The sequence below is a fragment of the Mesoplodon densirostris genome, chromosome 17, assembly GCF_025265405.1.
Source record: "Mesoplodon densirostris isolate mMesDen1 chromosome 17, mMesDen1 primary haplotype, whole genome shotgun sequence".
In the NCBI taxonomy this organism is placed as follows: domain Eukaryota; kingdom Metazoa; phylum Chordata; class Mammalia; order Artiodactyla; family Ziphiidae; genus Mesoplodon; species Mesoplodon densirostris.
Genome location: NC_082677.1, coordinates 52176923 through 52195091, shown reverse-complemented (window position 1 = coordinate 52195091; position 18169 = coordinate 52176923). Strand labels below are relative to the sequence as shown.

The 18169-nt window shown below is 34.2% G+C and overlaps 1 protein-coding gene across 17 annotated transcripts in view; it reads left to right on the top strand.

Moving 5' to 3' along the window:
* RBM26 (RNA binding motif protein 26) overlaps positions 1-11450 on the top strand; it is an 85213-nt gene extending 73763 nt beyond the window's left edge. For 8 of the 17 annotated variants that reach the window (XM_060079674.1, XM_060079672.1, XM_060079666.1 and 5 more), the window contains 4 exons: positions 775-888; positions 2518-3679; positions 4318-4376; positions 8356-11450. In XM_060079674.1, coding sequence (XP_059935657.1) covers positions 775-888; positions 2518-2607 — 204 coding nt within the window. In that variant the 3' untranslated portion in view covers positions 2608-3679; positions 4318-4376; positions 8356-11450. Of the gene's footprint in view, positions 1-774; positions 889-1943; positions 2459-2517; positions 3680-4317; positions 4377-8355 lie in introns of those variants that run through there. The other 9 variants (XM_060079664.1, XM_060079663.1, XM_060079669.1 and 6 more) reach the window with 6 other exon arrangements.
* Positions 11451-18169: the final 6719 nt, after the last annotated feature.

Sequence of the window (18169 nt, the reverse complement as noted above, 5' to 3'; positions counted from 1 at the left end):
ACTATTAGTTATTTTGTTATGTTGCTAACATTGATTTATGTTAGTTCACATTACTTTAATTTGAAAGCATTCTTTCTAAACCAGCCATTTAATGTAACAAGTACTTAGACTTGACTGTTTACTCAGTTTTACCATATGCAGGTCTGAAAGCTTTGTAGGGAAGTGCTTTAGTTTTCAATAGAAAAATTCAGGGTTTTTGTTTGTTTTTTTCTTCTTCATTGAGACATTTATATTTTGTAATAGTGATACATCAGACATTTTATGGTATTTTGTGATTATTTGATGTAATTTAAAAATAAATACACATGCAAAATTATTCTTATATTTGTTAAAGGTTTCTAGTTTCTAGTTATCATATAAGCCATTTGTGATTTAACAAGAATTAAGATCTACAGCCAGAATCTTGAAGTGCTTTGAGATTGTTGCCTTGAGTAGCAGTTATCCTTTTACTGTAGACATGGAGACATAGTTCTTCTAGTCAGATACTGGCCAGTAGTGAAATAGCTCTACTCGATTATGAGAAATTGTTCCTGTTTTCTTTTGTAAAGGAATTTACAATCACTAGGCTGATTTTAGAAGTAAATAACAATATAAAGTACATTATAAATTGCAATAATAAACAGTAAATAAAGAAGTAAACCACAAAGCAAAAATAGACAACTGTGTTTCACTTGTGTTTAGCTAATTTAATTTAAATATTAGGTACTATAACATTTCATTTTTTTCTTCACAAATTATTAATGTTCTATATTCCAATGTTCTTAATTGTTTTAGGCTGCAGTTCATGGAGCTCGTTTCAAAGGGCAGGATCTAAAACTGGCTTGGAATAAACCAATAACTAATATTTCAGCTGTTGAAACAGAAGAAGTTGAACCTGATGAAGAGGAAGTATGTTTTTTTTCCACTTGTTTTTACCCTTAAATGTTTACGTTTTTATATAAAATGTGATTTTATGGCTGTGATTTTAACATAAAACTTTTATTCCTGAGCCATCTTCCAGGCAGGGGATATCAGATAAATGCAGACAACTTTAAATTTTATGTATTAATGAGAACTGTGGATTGCTAATCCAAAAAGAATATATGAAAATCATATATATATTCAGTTTTCATTTACTCTTAGAAAACATTAATTATTCATTAGATTTTTATCCACAGGAAATCTTGTGATATTTTAAGTTTTAGAGTATATATTCTATTCAGTTGCTTTATTAACATTTCAGGTTTCATTTTAATTCATATCATTTTAGTTCATTAGAATGAATGCCTGCTATATGGTAGATACTGTGATAGGCACAAAAATGAATAAGACACGGTCCCTGTTATCAAGGAGCTTATAAAATGGAAGAGGGGGTGGTGACAGACACATAAGAAACTAATTATAATAAAAGGCAGACTGATATGGTAAATAAAGATTTGAACAATATGCTGTGGGAACCCAGAAGAAGGAGTGATTGTTTCTTTCCAGAAGAATCTTGAAGGAGGTGGTGGCAGTGGAGCTGAACCCTGAGCGATAAAAAAAACTTTTCATAACCAAGAGCTGGGACTGGGAGTATAGTTGAGAGAGGCATTTTAAATGGCAGAGGTATAGGTGTGGAAGAGTATATTTTTTCCTTGGGTAACAGCAGGTAGTTTGATGGCTGAGAGGTTAGAGCATGAAGAACAGTGAAGTGGAGAGCCCTTTGAAACCAAAAACCTAAAGATAAGCAGCTCTGTTTTGTTTAATCATGAAATAAGCTGTAGGAAAAAGTTGAGGAAGTTAAGGAATGAAAGGTAAGGTGGGGAAACTAAATGGTTCCATGTTTTACATTGGTTAGATTTTCATAATGGCACTTCATTTTGTTTGAAGAGCATTCAAGGCTGTTATACATATCCATAGTCAAATGCAAGAATAAAATGTGTATTTTGAAACTCATATACATGATTTGTCATTTTATATTTTAGATTATACCTTTGTCCTTCCATGAGTTTGAATTGAATGGGGAGAAAAGCAGGAGAGCTCCTGGTATTAGGTATTTTGAAAAGTTTGAAAAGTAGACTGAGAAGCTTTTATGAAGGGAATGGGGAAAAGAAAAGAATGCTATAAAAGAAAATGTTTGTTACATACAGCAGAAAAGAAATATAAATATTGATAAACTTTATTCAAGTTTTTGGTTGATTTAGTGTCAGAGAAGACTTATTGATGTTTTCTTTAAAACAAAAAAAAGGTGTGGAGCAATGTTTTGTAGGTATAGAAGATGGCATAATTTGATAAAGAGAGGCAGGAGAAACGGCATGTACAAAGGCTTACCTTGATATTTTTTTAGTGTCTATTTGATGCAAGCAATAGAATAGATAGTATTGAGAAACCATTGAGTGAAGATTGCTTTTCTTTGTTTCTTGAATGTTCTAGCTATAGAAATACCTTTTGCATTCGACTCTGTTGAGAGTAATCAGTGTTTAAAAGTGTCACCTTTTTTCTTTTCTTTTTTTTTTTTTTTTTTTTTGGGTAAATTCCTAAATGCATTTTAACCTAAAGTTTCAGGAAGAGTCTTTGGTGGATGACTCATTACTTCAAGATGATGATGAAGAAGAAGAGGACAATGAATCTCGCTCTTGGAGAAGATGATTTGGCTGATCATTGATCTGCATATGATAGAACTCTACCTGTGTTTCATTAGTATTATCTAATGTACTTTTACATATTTGTAAAAACAATTTTTGGTAAAATGTGATGAAGATGGATTTCACAAATAGACAAAAGAGAAGAAAACTACCTTCTGAATCCTGTATTTTGAAAGATTGATGTTTGAGTTTTATTTCAGTAAACAATTGGTAAAGACATCACACTAGAAACATATGCAATGTTTTTATTACATACTTCTACTGAACATTACAGAATTCTTTGGGTTCTTTGTAATTTAATGAATAGGTCTGAAGACTTAATGACCAATACTTGTTATAACTTAGAGGATTTTGTTTTACTCCAAATAAGGAATGAATTTGCATTTAAAATCTTAATGAATGTTTTCAAAAATGAGTAGGTAACATAGTACTCTAACTAAAGTCTCCAAGTTATGTATTCATAATATTACATAGTAGTATGCTTAGGCTTTACTATGTATTAGCCTTTTGTTGGAATTGTGTATGTATTTTACCATATGGGTTTTAATGATAACGGTGTATGACTGCTTTGCATTTGAGTCCTTATGCATTCAGATGTTAAAAATAAAGTGGAATGGTCTCTTGAAAAGAAAAGAAAAGAAAAAAAGCAATGACAAAAAAAAAAAAGACAATGTTCCTTGATTTAAAAAAAGAAAAAAAAAAAGAAAAGAAAAAAAAGTTAAAATAAATAGACCATTCCAGATGGTGATCTACCCTTCCCCCCAATAATCACAAAAGGAGCTATAATCACTAACTTATTCTTAATAATAATGGTTACCAGTACCTTTACAATAATGTTCAATCCATTGTTTAAAATTTATACCACTTCAGTTTGGTTTGATCCTATAAACTTTCAACAGATGTCTTAAATTAAAAGCAGGCTGATTAGTTTGGAACCAGACTTCAAGTAGAGCTAACATTTGGTGAATAAGAAAACATCACATTACATTTTGGATGTATGAAAGAAAACTTGACCATTTGAAGATATATGAATAAAGAAATGTACTATAGATACTACTTTAGGAAAACACTGTTTGGTAAGTGTTCCAGTCTGATATTTTAAGTGTGCATTTCCTATACTTGTATAAAAAATCTTTGACATTTGCAACAATATTGTGATTTTTAAGTGGCTTTCTCTGACAAGTGAACATGATCATTGAAAGTTGATACAGCAGTTTCCAGGAAATAAATGCATTCTTTGTAGAATGGAGGGTGGAAGATTACATATTTATCTTTTACAGTTTATCCTTTTGGTTGCAAGTGTTTCTACCCCTCCTGAGAATATAGTGATTATATTAAAAGTCACATAAAAAAATTACTTTCTTCCCATACTGGGGTCCTCACAATCACAGACTGTAATTTCACCACCATAGTCTTTTGCCAGTGGAGTAGCTAGTGGATGCTGTTCCTCTTTTTCTTTTCTTCCCACACTTAGGGTTAAAGTTGTATATATATTCTTGATGGTAATAGTATTTCACAGGAATGTTTTGGCTTGCAGTTGATGCACATGTTTATATTTAAAATTTCACTATCAGATTTCTTTTGTCAAAATAGTGACTTTACTTGAAACTTCTTTACTCTACTTAGAGCTGTGATATATTTTGATGTAGTCTCTTGTATGTTGACTATGTGCTATTCTGATTCATTAGGTAAGTTTGTTTTCTTTTCTTTTTAGTAGTCGTGAAAGATGCCAAATTGGCAGAGGCTCACGTTTCTTCTCTTTACACCAAACAGGTATTATAAAGAAAGAAAATCTTGCAAAGGCCAGTTAAATCTCCATGCTGATTTTTGGCTTTATAATATGATTAGTAAATTTTAGCATGATGTTTTGCAATTATTGTAAAATTCCCTTATAATGTAACTGAAATCACATACTATTTATTTAAACCCATAAATAGCTAATCACTTTCCCTAATCTTAAATTCTGTAGTAACCTAAAATTAAAATGTTTTACACCATGTTGCTTTGAATGAATCAGAAGACAAGTATGTTTTGATAGGGTCCTGCAGTATGGGGATTAAATATTAGCAACATTCATTAGGTCCATAATTATATTTTTATTATCATTAATATGATTTTAATTATAAATATTACATAGTGTGAAATTGCTATTGGATTTTTTCACATTAATGCGTATGTTTATAAATACTAGTACTCTACATGTACTTTCATGTGTTCTCATTTAAAACTTAAGATATCCCTTTGAAGTAGTTGTTAATTCCCATTTTACAGATAAGGAAACTTAGGCTAATAGAGATGGAATGACTTGGCCAAAGTGACAGCTAGTAAGTAGAAGGACTAAATTTGAATTGCAGGCATTCTGATTTCAGTGCCAACTTTTTTTTAAACCTCTACATTGCTACCTCCTTCCTAATTATTGATTGGGAATGAGATTGTGTTCACAATAAATGTGGTAGTTGTTACACAAAATTAGTAGACTTCTTGGTCATTAGCCAGTTCATACCTTAACCATCCCTTTTAACACAGCACTTTGTTCATATCTCTGTTACAGTACTTATGTTGTAATATAATTTATCTGGTTTATATGTCTGTCTTCCCCACTAGATTACAAGCTCCTCTAGGAAGGGGACCATGTCTTATTCATCTTTTTATCTCTAGTGATTATCATAAAGCCTGGCTCATAGTGGGCATTCAGTTGTTTGTTGGATGAATTAATGGATGAATGCATATTTAAATCTCCAACAATGGAGTGACAATTACCTCCCTTGTTAATTCTTATCAATTTTCTAAAAATCTCTCTTGAAGGTCTTCTCAGTCATTGGGACCGTCTTAGTAAACAATTGATACTGTTAAGTATTGCACCAGTGGGGGTTACAAATACTGATGGAGGAATATACACATAGTCTTAGTGGAATTTCCATAACAATTAGTAGGCTATTAAAATTTTGGAGTATTAAATGTTGTCCATTCAGGAGTAAAATCGCCTTTTGGTTTCTATCAGTGTGTAGGAATAGAAATGTCAAGAGCCACTAATCTAGTCCATCCCATTAATTTTTTATATCTGAAGATGAGCTAGTGTAGAGTACTGGACAAGGGTTAAGAGATTTAGCTTTTGGTCCCTAGCTCTGTAACTTGACTCTGGCCTTAGACAAGTCTCTTAACTTATCCAGGGTTGTTTCCTTGTCTGTAAAATGAAAGGGGTTGGACTAGATGATCTCTAAGGTCCGTTTCACGTCTTTAGTTTCCCTGGTAGTACATTAGTGTTTGATCTAAAACAATTCAACATATCTATATCAATTCTCCCTACCTGTTGTTGCTGTTGCTGTTTCTATCATCTTATCAGTGGAAACAACTTAGATTTGGTTATGATAATTCATACAGTGTGTCTTGGTACAGTTTTGTATATAGTGTTCCCAAATGTTTGCCTTTGCTACCCGAATTCCTTTTAACCTGGGAAGTGTAGATTAACTTCTGTATTCACACTTTTTCTTCTTGCTTGTAACTTTTCCTTTCACTTCCAAACTTAAAGTTTAAAACTCTTTCTTATTACAGTATGCTACCTAAAACTCAATACACGCTTTTAAATTTTGCAGTTCTAACAAGTTCTTTGCTGTAGTATAGATCTGGGCTGAGGTGGGAGTGAAAAAGGGATTGAGATGTAGGTAGCTACTTTTTCCAGGAAAAAATTGAAGGAAATTATATATCATTGGTTTAAAAGATTGATTAGGATTACCTCAAGGGATGGTTGAGTTGTCATTTTACATATTTCACTCAATATTTTATGTCTCTATGTAAGCAGTGTTGCTTTAACTGTTATTGGATAATTGTAACATTTAAAAATTAATTTTAGTATTTAACCAGTACTCAAGCATTTAATGAAATCATGTTGCATGAATGGGAGAGTATTCCATAGCTCTTGTTTTATTCTGTAATATGATCAAATGTATCAAACAGTAGTTTTACTATAAAGATAAGACTTCACTGTTTTAGCTGATTGCCTGTAGAAAGTATGGCTGAGCTTAATTGAAGGAAATTTCTTGTTACTAGAACTGTTTTATGGGGACTGTATTTTCAGTCTTACTTGGAACACTAATCACTGGCTCTAAGGGTTACAAAAAGAAGGCAAACAGTTGCTTGTTTGGTATGTTGAAATATCAATGGCTATTGTAGAATATTACACAAACTTTATCAGTCTATATTTTCTTTCTTTTTTCCCCTTACCTATAGTGTGAACTAATTATAGAAACTCAGTTTTAGTCCTTCCAGAATTTATGTAAATATTTGTAAGATTTTCTTCTTTCTTCCCTTACAAGAAGTCTTTTAGCCTTTTAAAACAAAAATGTCCTGCATAAAATTCTGGCTTATTAGGTTAGTTCACCTTTTGGTCTTTCGCAGGGCTTTTCTCTTTCTTCCAAAACCCTATAATTAAAGCAGAAATTTAATCTAGGAATAAATCGTCAGCATACAGTATTTGTAAGGCAGAAAGAAAATTTCCTTTTCCCATATCTCAGGAACTACCTTGTTCTTGTTAACTTCTTGAACTGGCTAGTTGCTCCGAGGTATGTATACAGCATACAGGCTTTTAGAGAAGAGTAGATTTTTTCTCTCTGATCATTGTATACGTATCAGATGACAGCAGATTATCTTCCAAAATAGCTATCTAAAAGACCTAAGAAAGGAAGAAACCTTGGTGAACATGACTGGCATACTCAGTAATTTCTAATGAAAACTTGTTCAAAGAAAAATTTCATACTTGTTTAGTAGAAAAATTCCTAATTTGGTTAATAACTTTCTTGCAGTTTATCAGTATTATGTACTCATTACTTAGTATAATTAAAAGCATTTTTATTTTACATTTTTGTATCAATTTATTTTTTTTTTTTTTTTTTTTTTTTTTTTTTTTTTTTTTTTTGCGGTACGTGGGCCTCTCACTGTTGTGGCCTCTCCCGTTGCGGAGCACAGGCTCCGGACGCGCAGGCTCAGCGGCCATGGCTCACGGGCCCAGCCGCTCTGCGGCATGTGGGATCTTCCCAGACCGGGGCACGAACCCGCGTCCCCTGCATCGGCAGGCGGACTCTCAACCACTGCGCCACCAGGGAAGCCTGTATCAATTTATTATATTTGCTTCTTCCTCATCCCTCCCTCCCTGTCACTTTACTTCATCCATCCTCTCATCTTCCCAATCATCCAAGTTAGTCTTCCTTTGTATACAAAACAGTGTCTCATTTTGATATGTTCCTTTTTATTTACTTTTGTTGTTAATCATTATGCTTAGAATAGTATTTTATGTCATATAGTGTGATTGAAGAATGAAATGGTTATCACATGGAGTTTAAGGAAATGAAGTCCTTGGGAAACTTAAGACAATTGTTCTTGCTTTTATTTTATATCAATATTTTGGAATTTGCTCGTGATTTCTTAAAATTAGTACTTTGCCAACCCACACTGGTAAAAATTTACTATGTGGTCAGTTATGACATTTCCTAATCAAAAATTTTAGATCGTAACCATGTTGCAGAGCTGTGATCTTTGCAGCTTAATGTTTCAGTGAAGCATGAAACAGAGAAGTTTTGTTAAATCATTTTAACCCAAGGCTGATCTTTGTGAAATTTGTCTGCAACTTTAATTTTGATTCCTTTCTCAGATTTTATTTAATGTTTAAAAAAATTGGAGGTCAGTGTATGGTATGATTCAGTTTTTAGATTTATTTACTGTTTTCACAGTTTTTTTTAATAGTCTTCTCTTTTTCCAGCAGAGAGAGATCATCATTGCCTGAATTTAGCTTTGTGACTACAACAGCAAGACCTGTTCCTGTCTGGAGACGACTGTTATAATAATATGATACTATCGTTTTATGTTTGCTCTTTATCATTTTGAATAGATGTTTACATGTACCATAATTAGCATTTTATCTTTACAGTTCTTTTAGGGTACATCTGAGTCCAGAAGTAAATCTGATTGTGTGCTTTGTCTGACCTTATTCTTAAATGTTTTCTCCCCTTTATAGCCATTTATTTTTAAACAGTCTAAGAAGGGAAAAAAAGAAAATCCTCTTGGTTTTCCTAACCTGAGATAAGTTTTCAGTCTCAGCCAAATTGAAATTGTGTCTAGGAAGTCTATAAAGCCATGATACTGTGTTCATTAGCATGAACAATTTAGAATGATGAAAATGATTAAAAAGTTAAACCTTGGTTTGGCTTTAATTTTCCTGGGTTTTTAGGATACATTTCTGGAGTTAGGATAGTCACTTAAAATAATTTTGAACAATTAGTAAAATACTTTTTTCACATGGTGATAACTTGCCTGTTTCTTCTAAATATACTTATTGAAGTCACTGCCAAGGCCACTTACCCAAATAATTTTTTAAAAATTCTTAACTCTTCAAAATAAACAAGGAAAATAATTTTCTTTCTTTTCAAGTAGTATAAAATGATCTGTGGATTATAAATATTGAGAAATATCTATTAAATGTCAAATTTACACAGTTTTTCCTTATTTTCCTCAGTTGCAACCAAGATATCAAAGACAATTTTAAAAGCAAGGGGAAATAGTGTTGTGTGTCTAGCATTGTTAAAACTATAGTTTTCCTGCCTTAAAAGGTGTATGTCTATACTATTTATTTATAAGCAATATGGCTTGGAATTATTTATAGAGAGCATGATTAAATTTTATTCTAATATTCACCCAAAATACCTTTTCATAATGGGCACCATAAAGTTTTCAGAAAATTAATTTCTTAGTATTCCTTCATAGATTCTCATTAGCATTTGAGAAGTCGGAAGTTACACTTGATAGCAACTCTTATTACAAAAGTCCAAATTATACTTGATTCTTTTCTCCCTTGTTTTGTTTTTTTTTTTTAGTTCCATTCAGCCATGCTCATGTTTTCACCTTTTTGTGCAAAGTTAACTATTCTGCAAGCACTTTTTCTTGAGTATGAATTGCATTTGTCTTCATGAAAAAAAGAATGAACCTGTCAGACATAATATAAGTTATCTATTTTGATCCATGTTAGTTGGAGACAGCATGGTTAATGAAGGCTTAGTTTAAAGGAAGGTCTTCTTTACATAATTATGACCTTATAGCCTACAGGGCATTTTAAAAATTGGACTTCTCTTTTAGTTCACATTTGCGAACAAACATATAGCTGCTGGGAGTTCACAAATATTTTCCCAGATTAGTTCAGTAGTTTTTTCTTTTTAAGGAAAGATTCTCTGCCTGTGTAATAGAATAGTTCTAACCTGCTGGGCTAAAAACCCAAAAACATTCTCTGAAGGGACCATACTTGCTGTTAACAGTTTTGGTTGGTTAATAGATGTGGATCATATCCCACCACTCTCAATTTTATTTTGTCATCTCCCCCCCCCTTGCTTTTAAATTAGAAACAAAATAAATTGAACATGCCATTGGGAATCAGAAGTCGAGATGATTTAATTCTCATTGAGATCATTGTACTTTCTGAAAATTGCTGTGAGATCTGGTTGGTCAGGTACATATTTGAGTTCCCATATGTTTATTAATTAAAAATAGGGATTTTCATTATTTCATTTTCCTGAAGAGGATTCTTATGGAGCTATGTGTAGATAACTGTACAGAATCACTTTTGTGTAACTGAGTGAAGCAGTTTACGTCTGCATGATTGCATTATGGAAGCCTTTTATATATCTTTATATTTTTCAATATACTTAGATTTTACACTATCAGCTGCCCTAGTCATGCTATATTTGTTTTTTTTTAATAGAGTTTATAAATATTTGTGCTCAAAATACAGATCAATTGAATATTTTTGGTCTTGTTTACAAGATAAATAATACTTTAAAGTGATGCAGCCCCTCAAGTGTCTTAGGAAAAAGTCATTGGTGCTACAAAACCTTTCAATATCATTTTTCAACCTGTTATCTAGACTTTACTAGGCTTAAATCTATGATTGCTTATAACTTAATCTAATCTAGTAGCATAATTATAAAAGTGGTCTGCGGTGAGTCGGGTAAAGATCCCAGCCAATTAGAAACATCCCATAATTTAAAGATAAGATGGAGAATGCCATTATACTAATTTGTGTCCAGCTTCCCCAAAAGAAAAGTTTCTTCAGTTTTTCATTAGCTCTTTTGAGAAAAGGAGTGGTGTGTTAATATGACTAGAATAAAGAAAATGATACATTCAGCATGGCTCAGTTTTCCCAGATTTCAAATGGAAAACTTTTCTAGTCCTAAAATATGGTATAATCCTATTCTGCTTTAAATTCCCATCTGTCTTTTACTCAACAGGAGGCAGGGTAATTCTTAAATATTTATAGAACATTTGATGAGTTCTAAAGAGATGTATTATTTACATTGTACAAGTTTTGTGTTGATGTGCAGATTGTTTTCTACATCTGCAAGACTTCATTCCAGCACCTTAGTGAATGTTCTTAAGATACAATTTTTAAGTATCAGCAAAGCATTCATAGATGTTTACTTTTGATTCTCAGAATCCTGAACCTGTTTTGGGTATGATGTTACTTCACAACATGTCTGGCACAAGATTTCCTTTAATAGTAGTTTAGTCTAACTCAATTTCTGTGGATTGTTGAACCGAAAAACACCAAAGGAGTTCTTTCTTGTCTGGAGACTGGATTGTTCCAGTTTTTAATACCTGTGCCCATAAGTATCCCATTTCACGAATGTGTGTTGGCATGGGGGAAAAATTCCCTGCTCTTTGAGTGGAGCGAAACTAATTGGTTAAGCTGTAGCAGCTTTTTTTGTTTATTTTTTAAAGTGATAATAAAACTTGAACTGAAAATGGTAAAACTTGAACTAGAAAACTACTCTTGTATGCTTAGAATGTTTATAGTATTACGTGTTTATGTGAGGTTGTCAACATTTTTATTATTTATAGTTGAATTATGTTGTTTTGTTTGTTAAATATCCATAATGTTTATTATTTTTATATTTTGAAAATTTTTTAAATAAAATAGTCTTACTAAAAGCAGTTGTTAACTTTTTTAAATTGTCTTGCATTTTGCATCAATTATAGTAATATAGAATAGAAAGGAAAACTTGCAGCCCTCGGGCACTGCACAAGTAGAAACATAAAGTGCTTATACTGTCAATTTCCAAGGCCAATGAAAGTTTTTGGAACTTGCCTCCATAATTTTCAGTTTTCATCTGAACATTTCTTCTCCTGATCTAATTTGATATACTTTTCCAGCATTCAGCATGTTCATTTCATATTTATTTTTATTGAATGATAAATATTGCAATATTTGTTTTTGTTTGTTTTTCATTGCAGATATCCCTTCCATCATCTATAACGTGGGTTAAATAAGTTTGGTAATAACCTGTCTTCCACTGCTTCTACAAGAAAATACATTATAATCTCAGTATATAAGTTTTGATAAAAATCTAGTTAAAGAGATCTGGTTATGAAATAGTAGAAGTCTCTGGCTTAAAATAGAGGACTTTGGTTAATAAATATTGATACTTGGTAAAATTATTAAAAATAATTATATAGAGAGAGATAGATACATACCTATATATAGTACAAATTACACACAAAAAAGTAAGCCTTTAAAGTCTTTCACATTTTGAACCATTTTTTAATCTTAAAATGATATTTGTCCCTAAGATATCATTTAAATCAGAATTTTCAGGGACATTACCAACCTATTTTTTTAAAAAAATAACATCTGTGATTTAAAACTTTGTAGACAATCCTGTATTTTTTATTAGAAGTCAGTGTTAGGAAGAAATACTTAGAAGTTATAGCCATCTGCAAGTTTGTAGTTGGATAGCTTTCAAATTTGTACTAAGTTTAATGCAGTATTTGTTGTTTAGGGTTTCTTTTGGGGATAAATAACTGGATAATATGCCAACTTCATATTTTATTTTTTTCTTATCAAGTTGATATTCAGAGTTAACAGAAATTAAAGAATGATAAAAAGGAAGATCTCTGGCATTTAACAATTGTCATGTCTGAATGAGGTAAGAATTTACATAAAAACCAAACAGGTAACTCTTGACAAAAATATTGAATACTGAGCTGATTATTAGTCATGACAGCCCTCACATACGTCATATTTATAATAGTAAATGGATGAAAACTGCATATACTAAAAATGTAATATAATCCTAACCAACCATTTTTTGGTCAACCTAAAAGGAGTAGGTCTTTTAAATTTTGTTTTGTCAAGGTCTCCAGTGAAAAAGGAGAGAATCCCCAGATTGGGAGTGCTCACAAAAGAATAGAGCCATATAAGGTGCCAAGGATGGGAAGAGGAGGATGGATTATAGATTTAGTCCTGCATTTGTGAAAATTCTGACTGAAGCAGCCTGGAAGCAAGTAGTGCTTTTTTATTTTTATTTTTCTCCTCAACTGATAAGCTTTATGGAGCATCAAAAGACATGAAAATTTCATAGAAAAGCATATATCCAGGGCACATCTATTCAAGGTCCTGCTTGTGTTTCTCATGGGGAACCACTTAAGGAAGGGATGATGATAGCAACCTGAGCAAGTTACATTGCCCCCCCACCCCAATAACTCCCTTTTATCTGCCACAAGAGCACCTCAGCACAACTTACCACATAAAGCCATAAGCCACGCCACTCAGACCTAATGTCCAGATTCAATGTCCCAAGATTTTTACTGTGCTATGTATGTAACCTACCTGTGACTGCCCTTACCCACTTGGACCTGGGAACGTTCCAAATGTGAACAATTAGGGCCGCCTTGTGTGCAGTTCTAACTATGGCGTACTGCAAACTATAAACATAGAAAAATCAATTGCATTTCTATGTACTAGCTTTGAACACCTGGAGGCTGAAATTAAAAATACAGTGCCAATTATAATAAGCGAAAAAGTGACATACTTGGGTGTAAATCTAACAAACTGTGTACAGGACTTGTATGCTGAAAACTACAAAATGCTGATTAAAAAAAAAAGAAAAGGAGACCTAAGTAAATGGAGAGACTCATGGGTCGGAAAACCCAATGTAGTAAATGTGTCACTTCTCCCCAAACTGATACACAGGTTTCACATAAGTAATTTTCTTTTTGGTAGATACAAGATCATACAAAAATTTCTATGGAAAGGCCAAAAAGAACTAGAATAACTATAATGATTTTTTTAAAAGGAGAATCAGTGGGTGAAATTATCCAATTTCAAGACATAACTATAGTAATCAGGGCTGTGTTCTTGATGGGAGGGATAGACAGAGATCACAGAAGTAGACCCACATGAGTGTGCCCAGCTGATTTTTTTTTTTTTTTTCTTTTTGCGGTATGCGGGGCTCTCACTGTTGTGGCCTCTCCCGTTGCGGAGCACAGGCTCCGGACGCGCAGGCCCAGAGGCCATGGCTCACGGGCCCAGCCGCTCCGCGGCATATGGGATCCTCCCAGATCGGGGCACGAACCCGTATCCCCTGCATCGGCAGGCGGACTCTCAACCACTGCGCCACCAGGGAGGCCCCCAGCTGATTTTTAACAAGGTGCAAAAACAGTTGAATGGAGGAAATAATTGCCTTTTCAACAAACAATCCTGGAACGATTGGTCATCCCTCGGCAAAAACAAAATGAACCCTGACTTAAGTCTCACACCTTACTCTACTCAGAATGGATTATGGACTTAAATATAAAGCTATAAAACTTTTAGGAAGAAAAAAAAATGTGGAAAAATCTTTGGAACCTAGGGTTAGGCAAAAAGGTTCTTAAGACTTGATACCAAAAACTTAATCCATAGAAGTATGATAGATTGAACATAAAAATTTAAAACTTTTGCTCTGTGAAAGAATCTGTTAAAAGGACAAAGAGGGAAGCTACAAAGTGGAAGAAAATACTTGCAAACGACATTTCTAGTATGTGTCAGGATTGGTATCTAGATTATATCATTAACTCAAAGCAAAACAATAAAAAAGCCAGCAATCCAATTAGAACATAGGCAAAAGACAGACATTTCCTCAAAGATGACATTCAGATGACAAATAAGCTCGTGAAAAGATATTCAACATTCTTTGCCATTAGGGAAGTGAGAAAATTAAAACCACAATGTGACATCACTACATACCTATCAGAATGGCCAAAGTAAAACAGTGACAACACTAAGTGCTGTCAAGGATGCAGAGAAACTGGATCACAAATAGTACATTGCTGGTGGGAATTGGATAGCCACTCTGGAAAACAGTGTGGCAGTTTCTTAAATAGCTCAACATGGAACTATCATATGAACTAGCAGTTATGCTCCTGGGCATTTAACTTATTTTCATGCAAATACCTGTACACAAATTCTCATAGAAGCTTTATTCATAATAGTAAAAAACGAAATAATCCACAGCATTCAGTGGGTGAATGGTTACTGATACATCCGTTCCATGAAAATACTACTCAGCAGTAAAAAAAAAAAAAAAACACAAAACTTGATACATGCCACTCCTGGATGAATCTCCAGAGATTACACTGAATGAAACAAGCCAGCCCCAAAAAGCTACTGTGTGAATTCCATTTATATAGTATTCTTGAAATGACAAAATTACAGAGATGAACAGACTAGTAGTTGCTAGGGATTATGGAGGTGGTAGCGGTGGGAGGGAAGCGGATGTGGCTGTGAAAGGGAAACGAGGGATCCTTATGGTGATGGAATCTGTGTTATCTCGTCTATCAACGTAAGTATACTGGTTGTGATAATTGTACTATAGTTTTGCAAGATACTACCATTGGATTAGCAGAAATTGGCAAAGGGTAATGGGATCTCTGTGTTATTTCTTACAACTGCATGTGAATTTTAATTATCTCAAAATCAAAAGTTTAATTTTAAAAACAGTAAAGGCATAATAACATCTTACTAGTCCCATTTTAGGGTGCAATCTAGGGAAATGCCTTGCATGTGTGCTCCCCATAAAGAATGAGGTTTTGGGAATTCCCTGGTGGTCCAATGGTTAGGACTCCGCAATTCCATTGCAGGGGGCACAGGTCCCCTGGTCGGGGAACTAAGATCCCACGTGCCATGTGGCGCAGCCAAAAGAAAAGAAAAAGGTCTTGAGAACAAGTATTTGAGGTATATAAAAGCAATGAATTGAGTTTGCACACTTGAGAACTTTCGGAATTACTGCAGACTTATTTCTCTCACTGGTTACACCACAACCAGTGCCAGTAAGTGAAGTAGTTCTATATATATGTTGCGTGTTAATTCTTCCCATCAGCATTGCTGCCTGAAAGGGACTTCAGACTGAGAAATGGCACAGCTCACCTACCTATGCAAAGGTGGGTGAGGAGTAAAACAATTGATTCTTATCTCGCTCTTCCTGCCCTTTATCATAGTTCAGGAGGGTTGAAATCATCCAAAAGGGGAAGGAAACAACAAAAGCAAAATTTTAAATGCTCTGAAGGAACAGAGTTTCATGAAAGTATAAAGCAAATGGATCTGACTTAGGAAGGGCTTCCCATAACAAGTGATCTTTCATTTGAGATGAGAGCTGAGCGGTTTACTATGGGGGAGCATATTCTTGAGGGAGTGAACAGTTTGGTACAGAAGTACTATAGAGGGACCAAATGTGCATTTGAAGAATGAGAGGAAACCCAGTGTGGCTACAAGGCAGAGAGATACAATTTGAGAATTATTTACTACAGAAATCTTAATCTGTCAGCATGAAATTCCTAGAGATCAAGTATAGAGTGAGGAACTCTACATTTAATTCAGATAATATGGACAGATTCTGCAAAGGAAAATTAGAAGGGGCAATGACAGAGGTAGAAAAAAACCCAGGAATGGGAGTTAGGCCAAAATAAAAAATTTAAAAAGCCCACTTTGTTTTATAAGGAAATGATCAACAGTTTTAAATGTTGCAAGGTAAAGTAAGATGAAATGTGAAAATGTCCATTGGATTTTAGGATAAGGAAGTCATTGATAACCCTGGAATGTGTTTTTGTCTTTTTTTATTTTGCTTATTTGCTTTTTAATGATATCGGAGACAAAATGGATAGGCTAAGGAGTGAAATGAGGGTAAGAATATGGAGACAGAGTATAGACAGGTTTTTTGAGAAGATTTTTAAGGATAGAAGAGAGATTAGTAGTTTGCAAGGCAGATGGGATAAAGGGAGGGCAGAGGCCTAATCATGTTTAAATCTCTGCAGAAAGGAGTCCCAATTAGAAGACAGAGTAGACAATAATGATAGTTTACGGTGCCCAAAAGATGGGATGAGAAAAGACCCAAAGCACAATTAGAAGGACTGCCCCTAGGTAGTAATACACACAGGTCATCCACTGGAGGACTAACTGGAGACAAGGAGAGAAAGAAAACTTCATTATGATTTTAGGTTTGGTAATGGAATTAAAAGAGTTCCCATCAAATGACTTCAGTTTTCTTTACAAGTAGGAATATCCTTTGCATAGCCCTCACCTGTGTAACTGCTGTATAGCATCCCCCTTTTACCATCTTTCCCAGTTATACCTGAGAATCTCCTAAATATCTAGTCTTAACTAGTCCCCTCACATTCTTCCTTACCAGAATCATCTGGACTCTTCACGGAGGCCTCTATCACTATGTGGCCTCTGTTAAAACACTGCTTTACTGGTAACCCTCATAGTGTCCTTCTCCCCTACCCAGGACACCAGAGCTGCACTGAGGTGTGGGAAAGTCAATGACCCTTCTCCAGCTCTGTCAGTCTTTGTTCCTGGGATCCAGTGTATAGCATCTGCTCAGAGCCTGTTTCTCTTGAACACAGCTCTTCTATTTCCTGCCCTAAACCTCTCATGCATGCCAGTGGGTAAACAAACATCTTGCTCTCCCAGAATCCTTTTTTTGCCCTTTCTACTCTCTTTTTTGATATTTAGACGAAAAAGTAGTTTTCATAAGTATCAATTAATGAAAATAAGCAGTCAGAGGAGTGGCCAAAGCATGAAGTAATTAGAATGTAAAGGGTTTTAAGGAAAATAGAAGGATAGAAGGAGTCTGAAAAGAAGGTTTAGAGCATGGTAAGAACTTTGAACTTCATACTGTGGTGTTGCCACTGAAAGGTTTGAAAGTTTATAAGAAAGAAGGTGATGGAATGAAAGGAAGACAGGGATGAGGGTAGGGTAGTGTTAAATGATTATATTTGCAGTTTTGAAAGATCATTTTTGCAGTGGTAAGGAGGGTGAATTGGAAGCAGGGAGGACATTGAGCATAACAAGGGCAGAGAAACCCCAGGTTTCTGGGCTGAGCAGTAAAGCTGAATGGTTGTGAGATGGGGCATGTGGGATTGGGAACTGGTTTGTGAAAAAGAATTTGAATTCATTTCTGACATGTTGAGCTTCAGGGCCTGTAGCATATCAAAGTGGAAATAACCTGTGGGCAGATGTCTGCTATCTGAAGCCCAGGAGAGAAGTCTGGGATGCAGGTATAGGGCTGGGAACCATATATAAGAATGGATTTCCCAGTGAGGACACATAGCATTCAAAGAGGGAAGACAGGATGGTGAACTCCATTATTTGCAAGGACTGGAGGAGGAGGTAACCATGAAGTAGATGAAAAAAGTTGCTAGAAGAAGACCAAACTGAAGTGTCACAAAAGCCAGTGGAGAGAACTTCACAAATGGGGGCTTAATCAAATAAGTAA